This window comes from Mchenga conophoros, linkage group LG14 (assembly GCF_057382185.1).
Source record: "Mchenga conophoros isolate Kocher_MC1m ecotype Shallow Benthic linkage group LG14, M_conophoros_male_GT1.1, whole genome shotgun sequence".
NCBI classification, from domain to species: Eukaryota; Metazoa; Chordata; class Actinopteri; order Cichliformes; family Cichlidae; genus Mchenga; species Mchenga conophoros.
In genome coordinates this window covers 32,832,080-32,851,900 of record NC_140539.1, presented here as the reverse complement: position 1 = coordinate 32,851,900, position 19,821 = coordinate 32,832,080, and the positions used below count along the sequence as shown (strand labels likewise).

General features: G+C 40.4%; 1 protein-coding gene across 1 annotated transcript; it reads right to left on the bottom strand.

Moving 5' to 3' along the window:
* Positions 1 to 236: 236 nt before the first annotated feature.
* Positions 237 to 12,426, bottom strand: nek3 (NIMA related kinase 3). The gene is made up of 13 exons (XM_085244011.1): positions 12,099 to 12,426; positions 11,673 to 11,766; positions 11,463 to 11,560; positions 11,297 to 11,380; positions 7,388 to 7,455; positions 7,220 to 7,306; positions 5,073 to 5,127; positions 4,794 to 5,003; positions 4,483 to 4,597; positions 4,178 to 4,345; positions 3,971 to 4,090; positions 3,759 to 3,876; positions 237 to 3,541 (listed from the first exon to the last, which is right to left on the bottom strand). Exons 1-13 carry the CDS (start codon positions 12,213 to 12,215, stop codon positions 3,475 to 3,477), a joined length of 1,401 nt encoding a protein of 466 aa, XP_085100137.1. The 5' UTR covers positions 12,216 to 12,426; the 3' UTR covers positions 237 to 3,474.
* Positions 12,427 to 19,821: the final 7,395 nt, after the last annotated feature.

Genomic DNA, 19,821 nt, shown 5'->3' with positions numbered 1-19,821 from the left:
TGCTCAGCTTGCGTGCAAGGAACAAACTAGGGCCTTGTGGTTTTGATCATACTTCAACAAAAAAGGTGTCACCAAATGTTCACAAACACACTGCACCAAGGTGGCAGGTTACAAAAGTGATAGGAAATCACTGTAGATAGTTGCCCTTCTCGGTGTATGTTTTAGTCAAACCACTGAGTCACAGCAGCAGACACACTATTTTCACAATGACCTCACAAACCCAATCTTAAGTGCAGGAGTTTTGAACAATTTATTTAAACAGCTTTTTTATTTCTTTTTTTTTTCTGGCACATTTATACAGCAGACATGTCTGTTGGAGACAGCACATACGTCCTTCCTGCAAGAGGAAACCTCTGTTCATGTTCATTTCCTTTTGCACCAGTAGTTAAATGAGGTGGACAAATCAGGTATACCTGGCACTTGCAAACAAACAATGCTTTATTGTTTAGATTTCTTTGAAAGTCTGGTTTTAAATGCAATTTTTGTTTTAATATTATAAAAAATTATACTGGCAAGAAACTTTTAAAAAATGAAATAATTTATAAGGAAATTTGAATACAGCAGGTAGAGGACACACTTACATGGCATGAGAAAAGAGACTGCAGTAACTTACAAGTGATTCAATGCAGTGTAGAGAATCATATCTCGTTGCTGCAAAAGTAGGTGCTCTTTTCATTGTTCAAACGTGAACATTTTTCAGGATTGTTTATATCCTTTTGCAGTGTGTGGTGGGGCGTGGTCTGCGGTGCCGTGCGGACGCACCTGCACGGCATCCGCACAGTGTTTCACATATTTCTTGAAGGCTGTTCCTCCTTTTCCCCAGACATTATTTCTTGCTTCAGGGCCTGTGTTAGTCTACCTTCCTCTTTTAAATACTGAATAATAATAATCTGATATGTATGGAAGTTAGGCAAGATACTTGCCCAATTTCACTTTTTTCTTCTTCCTTAAAACCTTTTGTGTGGTATTGGCAGCTTGCACTTGATCATAATCAGGCTCGGATATTTTTGTGGATATCTTTGTGGATATTTTTTTAAAAGACATGATTTAAGATGCAATCTCTGATCTATCCAACACCTTGAATGAATGCCTGTATTATTGCTCCCCTCACGTCCATACTTGACTAACTGGGCTATTATTTCCCTGTGTGAGGCCTGGCCAGGTTCCTGCCAAACATGTTTTTTATTTCCACTGAAGAAAGTTTTGTTTGCTTATAGCAAAGCTCAATTTTCCAGATATGTTTTTCCAAGCAATATTGTACATGTAATTCACTGGTTGTAAATTTTACTTTATGTGCATTACCACTGCTGCACTACTGAGCGGTACATTTACTTCACCTCCTTAGTATTCCTGCAACTTTGCTTCCCCTCTTGACTGATTTCTAGTTAGTCACTGATCTTCGTGCATCCTCTGTCTTTGTGATATCACTCATGTGAGATTAACTGGAAGTCATAGGTTTGCTCACCTTAGTTTCAGTAAACTGAAGTAAACTGAAACTAAGCAAGTGATCATTTGCTGCAAACCTCTGAGTTTCAGTCTGAGTTCAGTCTTTGTACTCATATTGGATGTTCATAAGGAAATACTTATATTATATTTATAGCTATTACTGTTAATCCTAAATTCTCAGAGGTGGCAGAAGTTCAAACAGCCAGTATAAACTCTTTTAGACAAATTCATACACCTCCAACCCCTCAGTTTATAAGACCAATACATAAAGACACTTCCCGGTTCATCATGGCCAGTGGTGGGAGACCCTTCTATCTGCAGGACACAGACCATGATAAAGTTTCAGCTCTGCTATGATACATCACATTACATGTATCTTTTCCAAACATGCACATCTATGCTATGGAGGTGCTTTTTTTTCTATTTCTAAAAAGCAGGGGGGGGGGGGATGAACTGTGAGCACTGGAGAGGGGATTCATTGTGCCCTCGTGATAAGGGTTGAGCTTCCTCAGTGAAACACATCGTGGGCAGATATCTGGTAAAAGATACCATGGAGCGCTCATGTCAGCCACTAGGAGTTCTAAGTTACTGAAAGAACTTTAGCAGCTGGATAATCCAGCTCTGGTGTGACTGTTGGTGAATCATTGTGGTTTTGTTGACTCAACGGGCTGTAGTATCCCTATCCTGCTCAGCCCAAACTGTAATGGGCAAGGCTTGGGTTAAGTCTGTCTGTAGCCAAACATGTGGCTGTTCTATTGTCTGGTCCTATTCCGTCAGGCTTCTCATTTGGCAAACCAAATACAGTAACATGTTCCACTTGCTCCTTTGTATTTATAACGTCTTTATGCAGCATGGGGACTCACTGATTTATTTCACTGCCACTGCTAATTAGAAGCTTAATCGCATCTGAAACAATGGTTATCATTTTGTATTTTCTAATTCGTTTTTATTTTTATTTCATTTTTGACTTTTTGTTTTCACTTCAGTTTAGATTTAGTATCCAGAGTGGGTTTGCTCGTTTCAGTTCGGGTTTTGTTTTGTTTGAAAATTGCTTCTTTTTTTTTGGTCAGTGTTAAGATAAGTAGTATTATTGTATGGAGTGCATATGTCAGAGGTAAACTGAGGAAAATCAGCACGGGGATTAAAAAAAAAACCCCTTTATGAAAGCAGTTGACAGACATCTTATAAGAATACAAAATCTCAATAGACAAGTCCATCAAAGCCTCATCAGGGGAACTGATAACAAATTTTACCAAACAAAGAAAGTCTGAAACTAAAGCTATTTTCTACATATTTTCCCATATTTTATTTTATTCTGGTTAGTCTTCTAAGTTCACAAAACCATTTCAGTTATTTTTTTCTTTTCCCATAAGTCTGGTTTTTAATCTTATTTTGTTACCTAAACACATTTTTTCACATCTAATTTTAGTTTTTAGTTTATTTTACCAAACTTTAATTACCCTGATCTGAACCACACGATAGCATTTCCCATTCCACACAATGGGATCCCAAAGGGATTCCAACTCCACCTAGTGGTACATAAACCAAATAGAGTGCAGGAAGGATGGGCCCTGTAAGCACTCACTAGAAAATGAAAAAACAACAAAGCAGCTGAAAATACCAGATATGTGGTTTGTTTAGTCACAAGAATAAAAGCCATATAACAGCAACAAGATGTTTAGTCTGCTTTTGATATCGCAAAAGAAACAGACTTCAAAAGGTGCAGGCGGGCTCAAATTGGTGCGACTGCATGGAGACATAACCTTTCTGACTCTAATATTTCCTGTTTTCCGAACAAGCCAAACAGAAGCTTCCCAGTGGCCTCAAATTGCAAGGAATGTTTATCACTGCTAACCTGAGGCGAACACAACTTATTAAACAGAGCACACAAAACTTCTAAACATCTTTATGTGCACAAGGTTTTCTGACAGCAAGCTGAAAAATAAACACAGTTAAAATTTTAGTGTGTTGTTGCAGCATTTAAAAGTTAACCTTTCCTTTTTTACAGGCTCAGAAGGAAAAAAGGTCTTAGTGTTCCAAAAATATTTTCTCAGCTTCATCCATCCAGTCACATGGAGATTCCTCTTCAAAGTCCCTGCAGTGAGAGGACCAACAAAGTCAACACAATTTAAGAACTATACTTTCATTCAGTATCCTTCCCATTTCAGTCTTTTTCTCACCCTGTTCACATTAAAATCAATTAAAACACTGCTGTAACTATTTCCCTTTATGTCCAGATGCTGTACAACATCATCTAATATGCTCTGCATTAATGCTGGGATATTAAACAACAATATGTCAGGGTTACTTACGTGTCTTCATCATCAGAGCGTGGCTGCAGTCGGTCCTCGTCTATAACCAGCTCTTGTTCGGGCCCATCCGTGTCATCACCCTGAGGATGGGAGAGTGGTCCCAACAGAGGGTCTTCACCTGAACAACACCACAATGATGAACACATTAAAGATTTCAGTTGGGCTATCTACAGCTTATATTGAGATAAGAGTCTGCTCACAGATCAGCAGACCTCTGTTTATTATGAAGGTGCTGGAGGCTTTGCTCAGCTGAGCCTTCTCCAGCAGACTCAGAAGCCTCTCAGGAGGATTCCTTTCCCATCGTCTTCTCTGCCTGCTGTCCTCTGGCTCCCCTGCAACAGAATGCTTTGGTTTGGCATTTCAGTCTCCGCCGCTTATTTTTGCACCTTTCAGGAAATGAAATTCTGCTGCTACCATACCTTCATGAGTAGAACTTGTGAAGGTCCAGCCAGTTGATGTCACGCTGTCAGATGAAACCAGACTGGCATTAGCTAACACCTGCAGCACGGTGTCTGATGGCTCAGTAGACCACTGCTTTCGAGGGGCGGGGTCTCTGCTTTCGAAGCAGCTTTTTGATAAGTCCATACCTGATTTAAAGGGTTATTTAGGACATATTTTGATGACAAACCATACAGTCTTAAGAACAAATTCAGTAATGTAACCCTGCCAGCAGTGCAACAGTAGATCATTTTCTTCAACATAACATTGTTAGCTTTGACTCCACCTTCAGATGTTGATGTTTTTATTAAACTCTTCTCTCCCAGAAGACGAGCCACATTCTTTCCCTCCTCTCTGTTCCATCGACCTGTATGCCCCGCCTGCTCCTCCCTCTCTGAGGCCTGTAAAAGATTCAAAACACCGCCCTGAATCAAATGCACAGCACGAGCTCTGCGGCCATCTGAACAAACAAAGGGTCCACATTGGATTACCACAGCTGGCAAAGTTGCGTAAGAGTTTAAATTCTCATGCTACCATTAGGTCAAAACAGCAAGTGACTGTGATGAATGTGCAGCCCTAAAATCAGGTTCAACATACTGATTTTCCCTGGGAGGGCAGGTGTGTACGCAAGAGTTTAGAAACCCTGTGAGAGGTCAGGATGGTGTGCAGGGACGGTCTGTCTTTCGGGTTTGTCTTGAACATCTGCTTGACCAAGTACTGCAACTCATAAGGAAGATGACCGGGGAGGGGAGGGTATGCACCCCGGCACACCTTAAGAATCAGACTCTTCCAGCTGGATGCCTGGAACTGGACACAGGAGAAAAGCGTGAAGACACAACAAACCACACTGTGCATGAAGTGTGGAGGAGGGAGTACCGGGTGTCGCAGGGTGCAGAGCTCGTACAGGACGCAGCCTAGAGACCACACATCACTGCAGAACACACAAAGGGAGAAATGGTTATTCATTCACACCAGACATTTCATCATGTACTGGCAGAGTCAGAGAGAACTGGTTAACCCATGCATGAGTTACACAATCACTGCTGAGCCCCTTTAGTCAGAGAACTCAAACTAAATCAGAGACTGAAAATAACATGTAAATGTATGCTGTCAGGGAAAAAAAGCCTGCAGAGAGACTCTAAGCCGGGGGTTCTCAAAGTTTTAATGACTTAGTCCCACTTTAAGAAGCCAGAATATGACTTAACTTTTAGTTAGTCTTTGCACTGTCTCTCTACAGAGGATGACAGTGTTTTATGTTGCTATTTCTTCATTTTATTCAGTCACTTTTTGTTCTGGTACATAGTTGTTATTCATGTATTACTCAAGTGAGTGTTACAGTGCTTGATGCTAGCTGTATACGTCAGTGTTAGGAATGTTCAGTCGGCTATGATGGCAAGAACAGAAGAGTTGGGTTTGAAAAGAGATGATCCCTTGGTATCATTCTGCCCTGCTCTATCGTAACACGACATGAAGTGTGGCTGAATGAAATGTGCAGCGGCAGACTCGAGGGCCACTCGAGGGCTAGCACTTGGTGATCCAAGTCCTTTAAGATCTCTGGATATTTTTGTAGTGCAGATTTCACACATACTTTCAATAACTACTGTAGGCATTCCAATGAACTATAATTATCACATACAGTAATTCCGCATATACGCACAAATATGTACACACACTCTGCAGGTGCTCTACTGTCACCATAGTTTGACCAGATTTGGTTCTGGCATGTCCCTTTTTAAAAATAAAAACCACACAGTTGGTTAAACAGATGTATTATTTGTATGTACAGTCATGGCACAAAGTTGATTTTTCAGATTTTCTTTAGATTATTTTTACATGTTTTTTTTTTGATATTGTGAATAACACAAGGGTTCTGTGAGATTCAAAACATTTTTATTGGCAAACAAATAAAAATTTAGTATGGGCAGTGACAGCACTGCCAACAATTTTTGCACACAACTGTAGACTATTCTAGCATAGGTTCCTGTTTCTTTTCTCATCGATCTAGTTACTATTAATCCGTATTCACAAATTTTATTCATGTAGAAAACATGCCCAGAAACTCTTGTTAGCACATTTTAGTCAATTCATACACTCACCGGCTATTTTAGTGGGTACATGACGGCCTGCTGAAAACGGGAATCAAAATGGGGAAGAAAGGAGATTTAAATGTAAATGTGGCACGTTAGCGCCAGACAGACTATACTGTATATTTTAAAAACTGCTGATCTGCTGGGATTTTTCTGACACAACTACCTCTGGGTTTACAGAGAATAGTCAGAAAAAAGAGAAAATATCTAGCAAGCATAATTTCCTTGGGTCAGAATGACTTATTGATGCCAGAGGTCAGAGGAGAATGGCCAGACTGCTTTGAGCTGATAGGAAGGCAACAGTAAATCAAATAATCACTTACTACAACCAAAGTATGCTGAACAGGATCTCTGAACGTGCAAAATGTTGAACATGAAAATGCTGCGCCACAGCAGGAGAATAAATACACCGAGTGCCACTCTTGTCAGCAAAAAACAGGAAACCGAGGCCACAATTCACACCAAAATTGAACAACATAGATTAGGAAAATATTGTGCGGTCTTACAAGTCTCAATTTCTGCTGCCACATTTGGATGGCATGATCTGAATCTGGCATGAGCAGCATGAAAACATGCTAATCTCCTGTTCAGCAGCATGCTGAGCAGGAGATTTGCAGCACAGGTGTTCAGTTGGCAAATCTGCAGCAACTGTGTTGCTATAATGTTAATATGGACAAAAACTTTGAGAAACCCTCCACCCTCCTATTGAATTAAAGCAGTTCTGAGGGTAAAAGGGGTTTTAACCCAGTCATAGCAAGCTGTACCTAATGAAGTGGTTGGTGAGTGTATATTTACATTTCTGCTTTTAACATTTCTTGTTACAATGGCACACATTTTCTAAGCACAGACACTGATCTATGGAGAAGAAACATAATTTCATCTTTATATTGTTTAATATAAACCGGAGGATCCAGCCGAACGCTCACAGTAGCATACCTCTTATTGTTGTACGGCTTATTGTCCCAGATTTCTGGTGCCACATAATACGGAGTTCCAACATATGCATGAGCGTAAGCCTTCGAGCTGGAACAAATTTACAATCAAATTTAAAATCGACAAACTCAACATTAACTTTAAAAAGCTGAACAGCATCAGGTTCTTTACCTGTTCAAAATACAGGCTGAGCCAAAGTCTCCAAGCTTGACTGTCCCATTATCGGTCAGGAAAATGTTCTGGGTGAGGATGAAAGATAAGTGATGATTTAACATGACACAAGCTATAAGTACAGCCAATTATGGCAAAATGAGATTATATCACATAGATGGGTTGTAATGTTTCTGATCTGGATCAGCAGTTTCATTTTTGTTCATTTCATTCAACACACAACCAAGCAAAATGATTCCGATTTGGATTCAATTGTGCTTGCCTGACATGAAATTCACTGATCCACACCACCGGGATATACAGCAATGACATTGGAATGTCATTCGGGCTGGAGAAGTGTACTCAGATGGTAACAAAGACTGGGAAGGTAGTCAGAATTGAGGGAATCACACTACCAGATGGCAACACTGCAGACATAGAGGACAGCTACAAGTATCTGGGGATCCCACAGGCAAATGTTTATCCATGAAGAGGCTGCTAGGAAAGCTGCAACCATGAAGTACCCGCAGAGAGTCAGGCAAGTCCTGAGAAATCAGCTGAACAATAAGAACAAGATCCGGGCTATCAACACCTACGCTCCGCCCGTGAGCAGGTACCTTGCTGGGATAATAACCTGGCCAAAGGAGAAGATAGAAGCCACTGACATCAAAACCAGGAAGCTCCCCACCATGCATGGAGGATTCACCCCAAGTCCAGCACCCTGAGGCTATACGCTAAGCGGAAGGAAGGAGGCCGGGGAATGGTGAGTGTCAGTACCACAATCCAGGATGAGACAATGAACATCCACAAATACATCAGGAAGATGGCCCCAACTCACCGCGTGCTCAGTGAATACCAGGCAGCAGAAACCCAAGAAAAGGAGGAAGAAGAGGAACCACCATGGAAGGATAGGCCCCTGCACGGTATGTACCAGAGGCAGATAGAGGAAGTGGCTGACATCGAGAAGTCCTACAAGTGGCTGAACAAAGCTGGACTGAAAGCAGCACAGAGGCACTAATCATGGCAGCACAGGAACAAGCTCTGAGCACAAGATCCATAGAGGCTGGGGTCTATCACACCAGGCAAGACCCCAGGTGCAGGCTGTGTAAAGATGCCTCTGAGACAATCCAGCACATAACAGCAGGGTGCAAGATGCTAGTAGCCTGCTGCAATAGATGTAGGCTGCCGGGGGATTCCCATGATGCATTGAGTTTTTCCTTTCCAGTCACCTTTCTCACTCACTATGTATTAATAGCAGTGTTGGGACTAACGCGTTACAGTAACTACGTTATTATTGTGGTAACGAGCACGGTAACTAGTTATTATGCCAAAATCAGGAACGCGTTACTCGTTACTGGGATTTAGATAGGGTCGTTACTCGTTACTTCGTGTGGTGGCATCGCGGAGTTTCCACAGATTCAGTAACATTAGCAAGTGGTGGAGGCAGCAGGTGGATGAAGGAAAAGGGACGCAGAAGGAAAAGAGACCCGAGGCGGCCGCCGGTCCAAGTGTGAACTGAACTTCAGGTAAGAAGTTATGACCTGCAGTCTCTCTGGGTCAGATATAAACCAAGCTTAGGTGGAGTTTATTTTCGTTATTCTGACTTTTTCCGTACTGCGTGCTAGCTAGCATGACGGAGTTTCTACACAGCTGGGTGGTGCTATGAAGTTAATGATGTTGAACCTTATTTTGTTCATAAGTTATTAGAGTTGCCAACCGTCCCGTCTGGTATTCAGAGAAAATATTACGCGTTTCTTATTGAGGTGAAAAGGAACAGTTTGTCCCGTAATTCAGCTACAATGAAAAAGGCACAAAGCTGGAGTTATTCTGTGTCTTTACGCTGCACAGCTGCCTCTTCTTCTCTCATTCTCCCCCCTCCCTCTCCCGTTTCTACTTCAGTCATGAAAACTGATCAATGATCAGCTGATCGGCTCTCTTGTTTGTTTATCGCCCACTTTGCGCCGAAAGAGGAAACCAGCGGATGTCGCGCTAAACAACAGCAGCACGTTTAAGCTTGATCAGCTGCTGTTAGAATTTATTTAATATTAATTTCTAGTATCAGCTGATGTTTGCTGGAGCCACAGCTGTAAAAAAAAGCTGCTGGTCATGATATGGTTTGGTTATCTGGTGAGAGGGAAACATGAAGATGAAACCAGGAGATGTCCTTACTGAAGCATCAGAGCTGAGCAGGTGATGGAGAAACAGGTTTACCTTTTAGGTGACATGAATGAGTTGAAGGGAAGTTATGAACTGTTTCTGAGAGACAAATAACCCCAGGATCCTTTTTTAGGTAGCTGACAGCTGGTAACTGTGCAGGTGCGGATCTAGCAAAGTGTGGCCAAGGGGGCATGTAGGGCATTAACAGGGAATGGGGGGCACAAAGAAATACTTTTCTTTCTTATTCTCATTTAAAATGTCTAGCTTTTAAAAAATAATTATCTGAATCTTACAACAAACGATTGATAGATTGATGCATATATACCATCAAAACAGTGTACATCACTGTCACAACAGTGTTTGTTTTCATTCAAAGGCTTTATGATTTTTCCTATAATGGTGGGCCAGTCTCTAGTTAAAATGCTCGGGCCAATTTTCTTTCCCAGTCCAGCCCTGTATGCAGCTCATCTGCAGTCTGGTGTTACCTACATCTTCCTATTCAGAAGGCAGAATTTCTGAGTTCTGAGTACAATCGAAAGCACCACGACTGCAGTTTTTGTGTTGGATGTAAAAGGCGCACATGACTCTGTGACGTAGGCTAGAATCATGGCAGCAGTCAATGACGGTCCAGGCGTGGGATTTCTCTCGTGGAAATATGCACGTTATCATATCCTTTCTATTGGTAGGTGGCACAGTGCACTTGTGGCAAGTAAGCAAGCTAGAAGACTGGCAAAGTTATGGAAGAAACACATTAACAAGAGAATTCTGAGTAAAACCAAAGTTACTTTCCCTAGTAACTAGTTACTTTGAAAGTAACGAGTAACTTGAAGTAACTGAGTTACTTTTGAGAGAAGTAACTAGTAATGTAACTAAGTTACTATTTTAAAGTAACTTACCCAACACTGATTAATAGACCTCTCTGCATTGAATCATATCTGTTATTAACCTCTGTCTCTCTTCCACAGCATGTCTTTATCCTGTCTTCCTTCTCTCACCCCAACCGGTCGCAGCAGATGGCCGCCCCTCCCTGAGACTGGTTCTGCCGGAGGTTTCTTCCTGTTAAAAGGGAGTTTTTCCTTCCCACTGTCGCCAAAGTGCTTGCTCATAGGGGGTCATATGATTGTTGGGTTTTTCTCTGTATCTATGAAGCGCCTTGAGGCGACTTTTGTTGTGATTTGGCGCTATATAAATAAAATTGAATTGAAATTGAATAGTATACAGAAACATCTGTGCCGAATATGGCCTGGAAGTTCCGAGGTCAAAATCAGACACGCCCCCTAGGGCGAGCTAAGATCCTGTGGGACTTCCAGATACAGACGGACAAAATGGCAGTAACATCAGGAAGAAGGAACACAAGAAGCTAGAGAAGTAGCACGGGGTCAGAGAAGAGCTCAAGAAGATGAGAAGGGTGAAGGTAACAGTGGTCCAAGTGGTAATCGGAGGACTAGGTGCAGTGACTCCTAAGCACAGTCACTGTCTATAGGTCTGTTGCATATTTTTTACACACTGGGCTAAAATATGCTGATCATGGATACCTTTTTTTAAGATGTAATTTAGCTGAAATCTGGAATTACAGAGCTGAATTTGTTCAGTAAATGCTACCGAGTGACATGAGTGTTCAAACTGAGAGAACTGAGAGAACAAACATAGGAAATCTGATTCTTCTCTCTATGTTGAAGGCAGGTTTGACCTGAATGAACCAGAAGACACATTCATTAATGTACCCTGAACAAAGTCAAATGCATAAGCTAGAAAACCTAGACGTGACTGTACCTTGGATTTCAGATCTCTGTGCAGAACTCGCTGATCATGGATATGCTTTGCACCTGCGCACATTTCAGCGAACCACTTCAAGATCTGAAAAAAGAATTTAAAAACCCAATGAAACACAAGTAGGGAAGGGTAATTGTGATCATGAGTGCAGGAAGTCAGGACGTACATTATCAACACTGAACTGGTTTGACTTCTGTTGCTTAATCCTCTGGAGCAGATCTCCTCCGCTGCAGTACTCCATAACAATCCACAGGAGTTCATCAGCTAAACAAACACAATCACACATGCTATTTTGAAATCCAAACAATCGTAACTGTATGCTCATAAAAGGTTTGCAATGACTTTTAAAGCGAGTGATATTCGTGTGTACGATTACCCTCGAATGCCTCCCTGAAAGCCACAATATTAGGATGTTTCATTCTGGACAGCAGGATGGCTTCCCTCCTCGAATTCTCCAGTTTGGACTGATTCTATAAAAATGCAAATGCAAACATGATTGTATTCCATACAGCGCGAAACAAAACAAACAAACAAAGGCAGGCTGACAACAGACAGCTTCCATGTCTCAGTGTAAGCAGCAATCTGGCAGGTTATCAGCAAGGCGCAAAAAACGAAACTAAACTCAAATAAAATAAAAAATTTCCATATCCGACCCCAGGCTGCAACATCACGCCTGGAATTCCAACAAGTCTTATTTTACTTGAATGTTTTATAATCATCACAGTTTCGGGGGAAGATTTGAATCAGACTGATCCGTTTGCTCCAAACAGGTGAGGACATTCCCTCCTTTCCTTGCACATACCTTTGGCAGCTGAATCTCCTTCACCACATATTTTTCCTGACTGCTTTTACACCGCACTAACACGGCCCGGCCAAACGAGCCTTCACCGATCACTTTAACAAGTGAGTATTTCTCCATCGATCTTCTCCACACAAAAGACAAAGAGGGAAAGAGAAAGAGCACACTGGGGGAAATAACTACAGCGGGATGAGCCGATGGAGCCGACCCTTCACATCACTGCTTTTTTTAAGCCGCGTGTGATCGTACAGGGATTTTTTTTACAATACATACAGGAGAATACCGTCCCAAAATAACCTCCACCTAGACTAGTGCGGTTTATCTGGCCACTACTTCCTTATTATTATATGACGTAGGGCGAGGCGCCACTGTGCTACCCAGCGTGACCGCTAGATGGCAGAACACAACCTCGAAAACAGACTAATAGTTTCATATGTCGTGCAGTGATATTGTAAAAGCATTGTAACAAATTTAGCAGTAGTTTTTTTTAAATGTAACACTATGCATTTGCTTAAAGTTGTATTATATGGTATTATGATTCTATATTATATTTGTATTTGAGAAAAAATATTTTTAACTAATAAAAAGTGATGTTAATAGCTGAACAGCCATGTAATAATAACTCTTTGAATACCAACACTTGTTTCCTCGACATCATATACACTTCCATGGAAATATTAATTAATTAATTAATCAAATAAAGTGCTGGGACCCAGTTAGGTACTGATAGTGAGGCAGACAGCTTTACTTGTGAATCACAAGCATATTAAGCTGAAGTAAAACACATGTGTGTGCGTGCAGGGTAATGACATGGAAGAAGAGGTCCGCAATGAATTAATGGAAATGAAACGGACTGTCACTATTCATCATAATGAAACGACTGGTTTGATATAATAGTTCTGATCAGGTAACTGAAGTTTTTGAGTTTAACCCCTCAAGCAAGGAAGTCCACCATAAATGATCCTGTTTTTCATTTCTTAGCAAATGCAATACAAAAAAACTGGCAACCAACCAACAAAAATGACTACAAAAACACATTAAATGTTAATAATCATGACTTTGCCCCCCCCCCACCCCCCACCCCCCTCTTTTTTTTTTTTTTTTTTTTAACGAAAACGCTTATTTGAAGGTAGGTAGGTATTTGGGGAGGACAGGGGCCTGTTTACTACTATGTTACATCATCCCTCCTTTTGACAACATGCAGTAAGGCTCTGAGCTGCAGTGGCCAGTTGTGTTCTAGTTTTGAAAGTGAAATCTTTTCCTATTCTTCCTATTTCAGTTTCTCAACAGTTCAAGGGCATGCTTGTGTCATATCTTTTTGTTTCATTATGCATCAAATGATCACAGTGGGTGACGGGTCTGGACTGCAGGCAGGCCAGCTGAGACTTGAAGTCTTTCACCACAGAGACATGCTGCTGTTATATGTGGAGAATGTAATTTGGCATTGCCTTGCTGAAATAAGCAAACCTGTTGCTGAAAATGGTGGAATCGTTTGGCAATAGTGATTTATCATTATGTCACTGCATCCCAGTACCAGGTGGTAGCAAGCTGAATGGGACCTCTCCACTTTGCGTGTGTTTGAGCTGTAGAAGGAAGCCAGAATCACAGACGAGAGGAAAACATGCAAAGTCCAGACAGAAAGACCCCAGCAAGATGGATTCAAACCCAGGACCTTCTTTGCTTTGAGGCAGTAATTCCAAATACAATTAATATTGACAGTAGATATTGGATAGTTTCCACTGCGCAGCTGTCAGTCTTCAGTGTAGTGCTGCCTCAGGATATGAAGCTGTGAAGATTTTTATTATTATTTATTTATTTATTTGAGCGTTTTTGGCATTCGCCTGCAGAGATTTTTTTTTTCAGATTCTCTTAATCCTTTAATGATATTATGTGCCACAGATAAGGAATTATTTGCCATTTTCCCATTTCTACTTGATAATATTACAGTCACATTGTTGCATTGTTCCTTACGCTGAATTCACAGGCTGGTGAAGCACCCCCCTCCTAGCTTTACTTCTAAAAGACTTGACGTCTGTATGATTTTTACACCCAGCCATGTTTCTAATTAACCTTGTTAGTTGTGAGATATTCCACCGGATGTCAGATTCTTTATAAAAAACAATGCAATCCATCATTTTTACTTGTTTACACTCATGTACATAAGCTATAAAAGTCTAAATATAAGATCCTGCCAGTACAGCGTTTTGAAATCAGTCTACAGAGCATCACACCAGCTTAAGCATCCATGTGAGAGTCTGCTAATTGACTTCCAGATGGCAATGAATGAACTGGTGTGTAAATGTGTAAATTGTGCAAGGAAAGAAAGTGTCATTTGTAGCTCAGGAGTTGGAAGTTGAGCACACACCTCTGCTGTGCTTTAATGATCAGCAGAATCCCCCAAACAGCATCTTCTGCGTTTACCATAGAACCACAAATTATTTGTTTCATTACCTTCTGATATGCTTCCCCCTCTTTGGTATCGCTCTGGTTGCACCTATTAGCAAATAGCTGATCCTCCTCAGGAGGAAAATAAAGACAGTTACGAATTATGGTCCAACAGTTTGTTTACAGCTTCTGGATTATGCTGCACAAGCTGTTTGGGGAAATGTGATGGACATTTTCCCTTATTTTGGCACATATAATGATGTCTCATTTAGTCTGGAAAGAAGCCCTGACAAACTCTCAGTAGAGCCTATACTGATAAATGGTTGGGGGACTATATGCAGCATGGAAGAGCTATCTCTTTATGACAAGCTGTTAACTTTGCATTACAGAATTTAAAGGTAAATCAGAAAACCGATGAAGTTCAGCCTCTTGGTGGTGATTTCATCTACTTCCACAGAATAGTGTTTCTCCAATAAAACTAAAAACATGCTTTAAATACAAAGTTTGTTGGCCACCAGAGGACCAAACTGTAAAAGTTTGTTTTTCTCTGACAGAGCTATTTTACATCACATTAAACGTTTGATTTGCGAGGTATTTGCTGATTCTATATGAAGGGCCTTGCTGTAGGCGTTTGTGGTATCAGACCGTATCAGATGCTGTGACTCATCTAATTTGTGCTACTTCATAATTGATGGACGGCTGGCATGAAGCAGCTGTGGGGCAATAAAAATTAAAAATTAGCTTACAGGTTTCTCAATTCAGGATTTAGGCGCTGTATGATATATGGACAGGATCATGGAGGACATCAAAGTGAAATACAGTCTACAGTGCAATACATTTACATTTCATGTTCTTGAAAGAGAATACAAAAACACAGGCCAAGGAACAAAAATGACAAAGAAAACCTGTATTGATGACCTTCTTTCACTGTAATATATTTTAAGAGAAATTATGTCATGAAATTTAAGCTTCATTTAATTTTTTATGTTTGACATTATAAGTGGAATACACCTTTTGTAACAAAAAAAAAAAACCTTGATGTCTTGCCAATTTAATTTCTAGGAGAAGCTTATAGTATATTGAAAGCCATCAAATGTTCGGTCGTGGGAACAATTTGAAATCCATTGTCAGTGAAGGTGAATGTTTAAGTCCATCAGGGAACCATAAACCTGCATAAGATGTAATATGCAGTGTTTAAATTTAAAAAGAAAAAAAGCAGGGCATGAAATACCGCTGCAATATATTGTAACAACAGTGCATTGCCCAGGTGGCATTAGTATGAGAAAGTTAGGACAGTAGTAAATCTTCAAATTGAATGCTCTGAGCAGCTTTGTTTAATAAAAACAGCAAATTATAAGGAGCAAGCATTTTTAAAAAAAAAAATTCATTGATATAAGCTACTTCATGGAGGAAATATTAAAGATGATGAGTACAATATCTTCAAACCATTGTTTCATTACCCACAGCTGTAAGCTACTCAGCTGTTCAAACAGAATTGGATTGAATGAATTCAATCCAATGATCAGCCATCAAAGAAGCAAGACTATGATTCAATGCACCGTGTGGGTGATGAAGGGCAGATCTAAAGTTCACCTGAATTATAAAGTCCATTTGAGAGACATAAAGCAACACTTTATCACCGTCCTTTCCCTCAGACCACAGTGCTGTCCTTCAGATAATTATCTGGGATATTTTTCACCTTGCCCCTCTTTCTTGTTACACTGTCCTCAAAGATAATTATCCTTCACATATTTTTGGATTTGAATCCTACTGAGTAAAAAAGGACAGGCTAAACAGTCTAAAGAGAATATATTCATTCACTTACTAAAGCCCCATATTCAAAATCCCACAAAATTAAAGAATAGATCCATTATAAGAAACTATTAATTAAAATACCGATTTCCTAGGTGGTTAATACCAATGCAACATTTTCAGTAGTAACTGCTTAGATGTTGCTGCCATCCAAAGAATCAAAAGAGAAATCTGTGGATGTTTTGTGAAACACTGTGTATCATATTTAAAGGTGAATGGCTAGGAGATTTAAAGAAGCAGTATCTCTTTGGGCACTGAAGGAAAAAAGATACGCCTATGAAGCAGGAAAGGGAAAAATATCTACAAAATAGTATAAAATGACCAAACTAAAGCTATGTAATCTAAAAATTGTACTTCATTACAGAGGTGAGTATATGTGGTGTGGTACTTTCCTTAATGCGCACTCTAATGTTCACATCATCCTGGGTGACATTAGTGGTTGAGAGCTTCTGTGGCAGTTCAAAGAAACTTAACAGCACATTTAAGACATACAGGAAGTGGGGAAAGACATAACAATATCATTATCAGACAACTAAATCACCTAAACAGCTTCAGTGGAATGCCTAGACCTATGTGAGCTCAAGAATGAAAGATAAATGCATTTTTCCCCCCAGAGATAATGAACCAAATATAGCACGGGCCACTTCTGCAAAATGAAAGAAAGTTCATAAAATGTATATAGTAGCGGGATAATGTTCGTAATCAGAGCAGACGTTCAACAAAACAGCATCCAAAAAAGGGAACACGTTTCTGAGTGTGTAAAGAGATAGACGCCAAGATATCGAAGACATCGAGATGAAAAGAAACCATGACTGATTTTCCAGGTTAGCTGGAGAACGAAACAAGGGCTGATTTTTGTCATCCCAAAGCAGTAAGAATTGACACACCTACAAATAAAAACCTCCGAAATATCATGAGAAATATATCATAGACGTCATGGGATTTTGTGCTGCTGGTACACCATGTGCAGTCATGTGATGTTTTGCAGAGGTACTATTCTAGTGCTTATAGACTTTTGCAGTATTTTGGAACATTTACCACACAACCACCAGAATGCCAGAGGAAGTTACCTCATAAACTCAGAGTACCAGCATCAGGGAGCAGTTCCCGGAGGAAAATTTTGCTGCTAACAATAGCTGTTTTCTTTTCCATTCCTCTGGTCTGGTATTTTTCACTGGGAAAGTGTATTATTTTTCACTTGATCTGGAGACATATCCAATATCCAGCTCTAAAGCTTGTTGATTTTTGACTCTCGCTGTCTCTACTAAGTGGAATCAGGTGTGTGAGAAGTGCTAACCAGCTGCAAATCATCTGTAATCTTTCCAGCCTTACGTACGGGTCTCTGACTTCCCTACTTTACCAGACTGTAGACAATCCATCTTCACCAGCCTGAGTCCAGCTACTGATGCCCTCTCATTGTACTTTCCTTGTACGTATTTCCCTCTTCTGACTGCCCCTCTCTTGTCTTTCTCTGGCTGGGCTTGACACCGCTGGGCTCCATTTCCCCTCCCTTGTCCTGCATTGGTAAATCCATAAGCTGCCAACTTCAACCTTTCTTCCTGGCCCCTGGACTCAGTATTAACTTAACATGTGAATAGCTTGCTCTTTATTGCTACACCCTACTTCTTCTTCCTGTATTCTTCATTTTGGTTCTCTGTTCAGCCTTAACAATATCCAAGACCACCTGAAGTAAATCAGTTGCAACAACTTTTCAGGATGAAGTGCTTCATTTATGTATCATATAAAATAGGTTTGCTGCGATTCAAAATAGAATTAAAATGGTAGTACATTTGGAATCCTGTACTCGTGAGCTTTTGGAGACAGACAGAAGAATCAGCATGTTTCTCCTGGGAGGCCTTCTGTGCTGCAGAGGGTTGATAGCAGAGTTGATTACGCCAAACAATACCTCGGTGTTGTGACAATTTAGATAGGAGCTCAGAGAACGCTCCTCATACATCTTCTCTGCATATATCTCGTATTGCAGTATAGGTTCTCTATATGGCCCTGAAAATATTTGCACTTTTTTGGATGCTGTGTTTGTAAGGAGTTGTGTTTTTTGAGTAACAAGAAGACATTAATGATGGATTTTTCCTTTTTGATTTTCTAGTGCAACAGAACTCTGTTCAGCCTTTAATGAAAACTGTGCCATTTCTGCAAGCTTTGGGAAGCTCTCTGTGTTTTATTTTTTCTTTTTCCTTTGAGACAGTGCCTAGAGATATGGTTTCAGATCTCTGGAAAATTTGTGAGGCAGTAACTTTTGGTATTTAGGAATTATCTATAAAGTTATTGTACCCAGGTTTCACCCAAGTTTGGAAATAGGCTGCTGCTAGTTTCCTAGTTTGAGTTTTGACTGAAGTGTCTTAAAAGGCAATGGCAAGTGCACACAAGGAAGACATCTGTCTGAGGATACCAATGCTTTTTCACTAATGCTCTTTTACTCCCATCCCTCAGAGCCGGTCTCCTCTTACTAGGAAATAATTTGGATGAACTTGTGAAATGAAGTTATGAAGAGGAGAAGTGAGGCAATGTGGAAGCCATCTGAGATTTGGGTGTTTTTCTCATCATGAGAAATTGGAATGTTATTGATGAAGAGCTGCAGACATACAGCCCACAGGTTTATTTTATTACTAATGTCTGGGGAAAAAAATAGACAGATTTGGTATGTCTATTTATAAGAAAATAGAAACCAGTGACTGAAAATTCCAAGTAGGTGCGAGGTGCAACATGGTAAAATCTACAGAGAGCAACAGCAAAGCTGTCTTCTGCCCTGTGTGATATTAGTGCTCATACTAAAGCTTCACTCATAATCTCACCTGTGGCAAATATACAATCACCAATTAGCCTAGCCCTCCTAACTGCATGTCTTTGGACTGTGGAAGGGAGCTGGAGTACCCAGACAGAACATGCAGACTTCACACACACAGAAAGGCCCCGGCCAGATGGTGGATTTGAACCCAGGACCTTCTTGCTGTGATGCGACAGTGCTAACTACCACCCCACTGTGCTGCCCTAAATAGTAAAGCTGATATATAAAAACTGTATCACCACTATTCTGCATATAGATCATCCTTATCTGTCTGATACTTTATAATCACATTTTAATTAACTCTATGCACACCCATGTTAAGCCCATTTAGGTGATTTAAGTAGTTCCGGCTCATTAGAGGTCTTAAAAAGACAAGATATCTCTCTCAGAGAGTAAAACTTTGCACGTGGAATCAATTCGGAATGTTACAATAGGAAAGGCAACAGAAAAATATTGTTTGCACTAGCTCACAATCATCTATCACCCCCAAGTCTAAATCTCATACTTCTGCAACTACATCTTCTTTTTGTTCTCAGTACCGCTGGCCTTACAAAGTGTGTAATATGTATTCTCTAAGACATACCAATTTGTCATAACATGACCTTGCAGCTGTAGCACAGAGGACTGTGGGTCAGACTGACCAAAGAGTGTACTCACTCACTTACATACTGCAAAATGCTACCAAATGCAGTACAAGTTTAAGGTTAAGCTTTATTTGTCGCA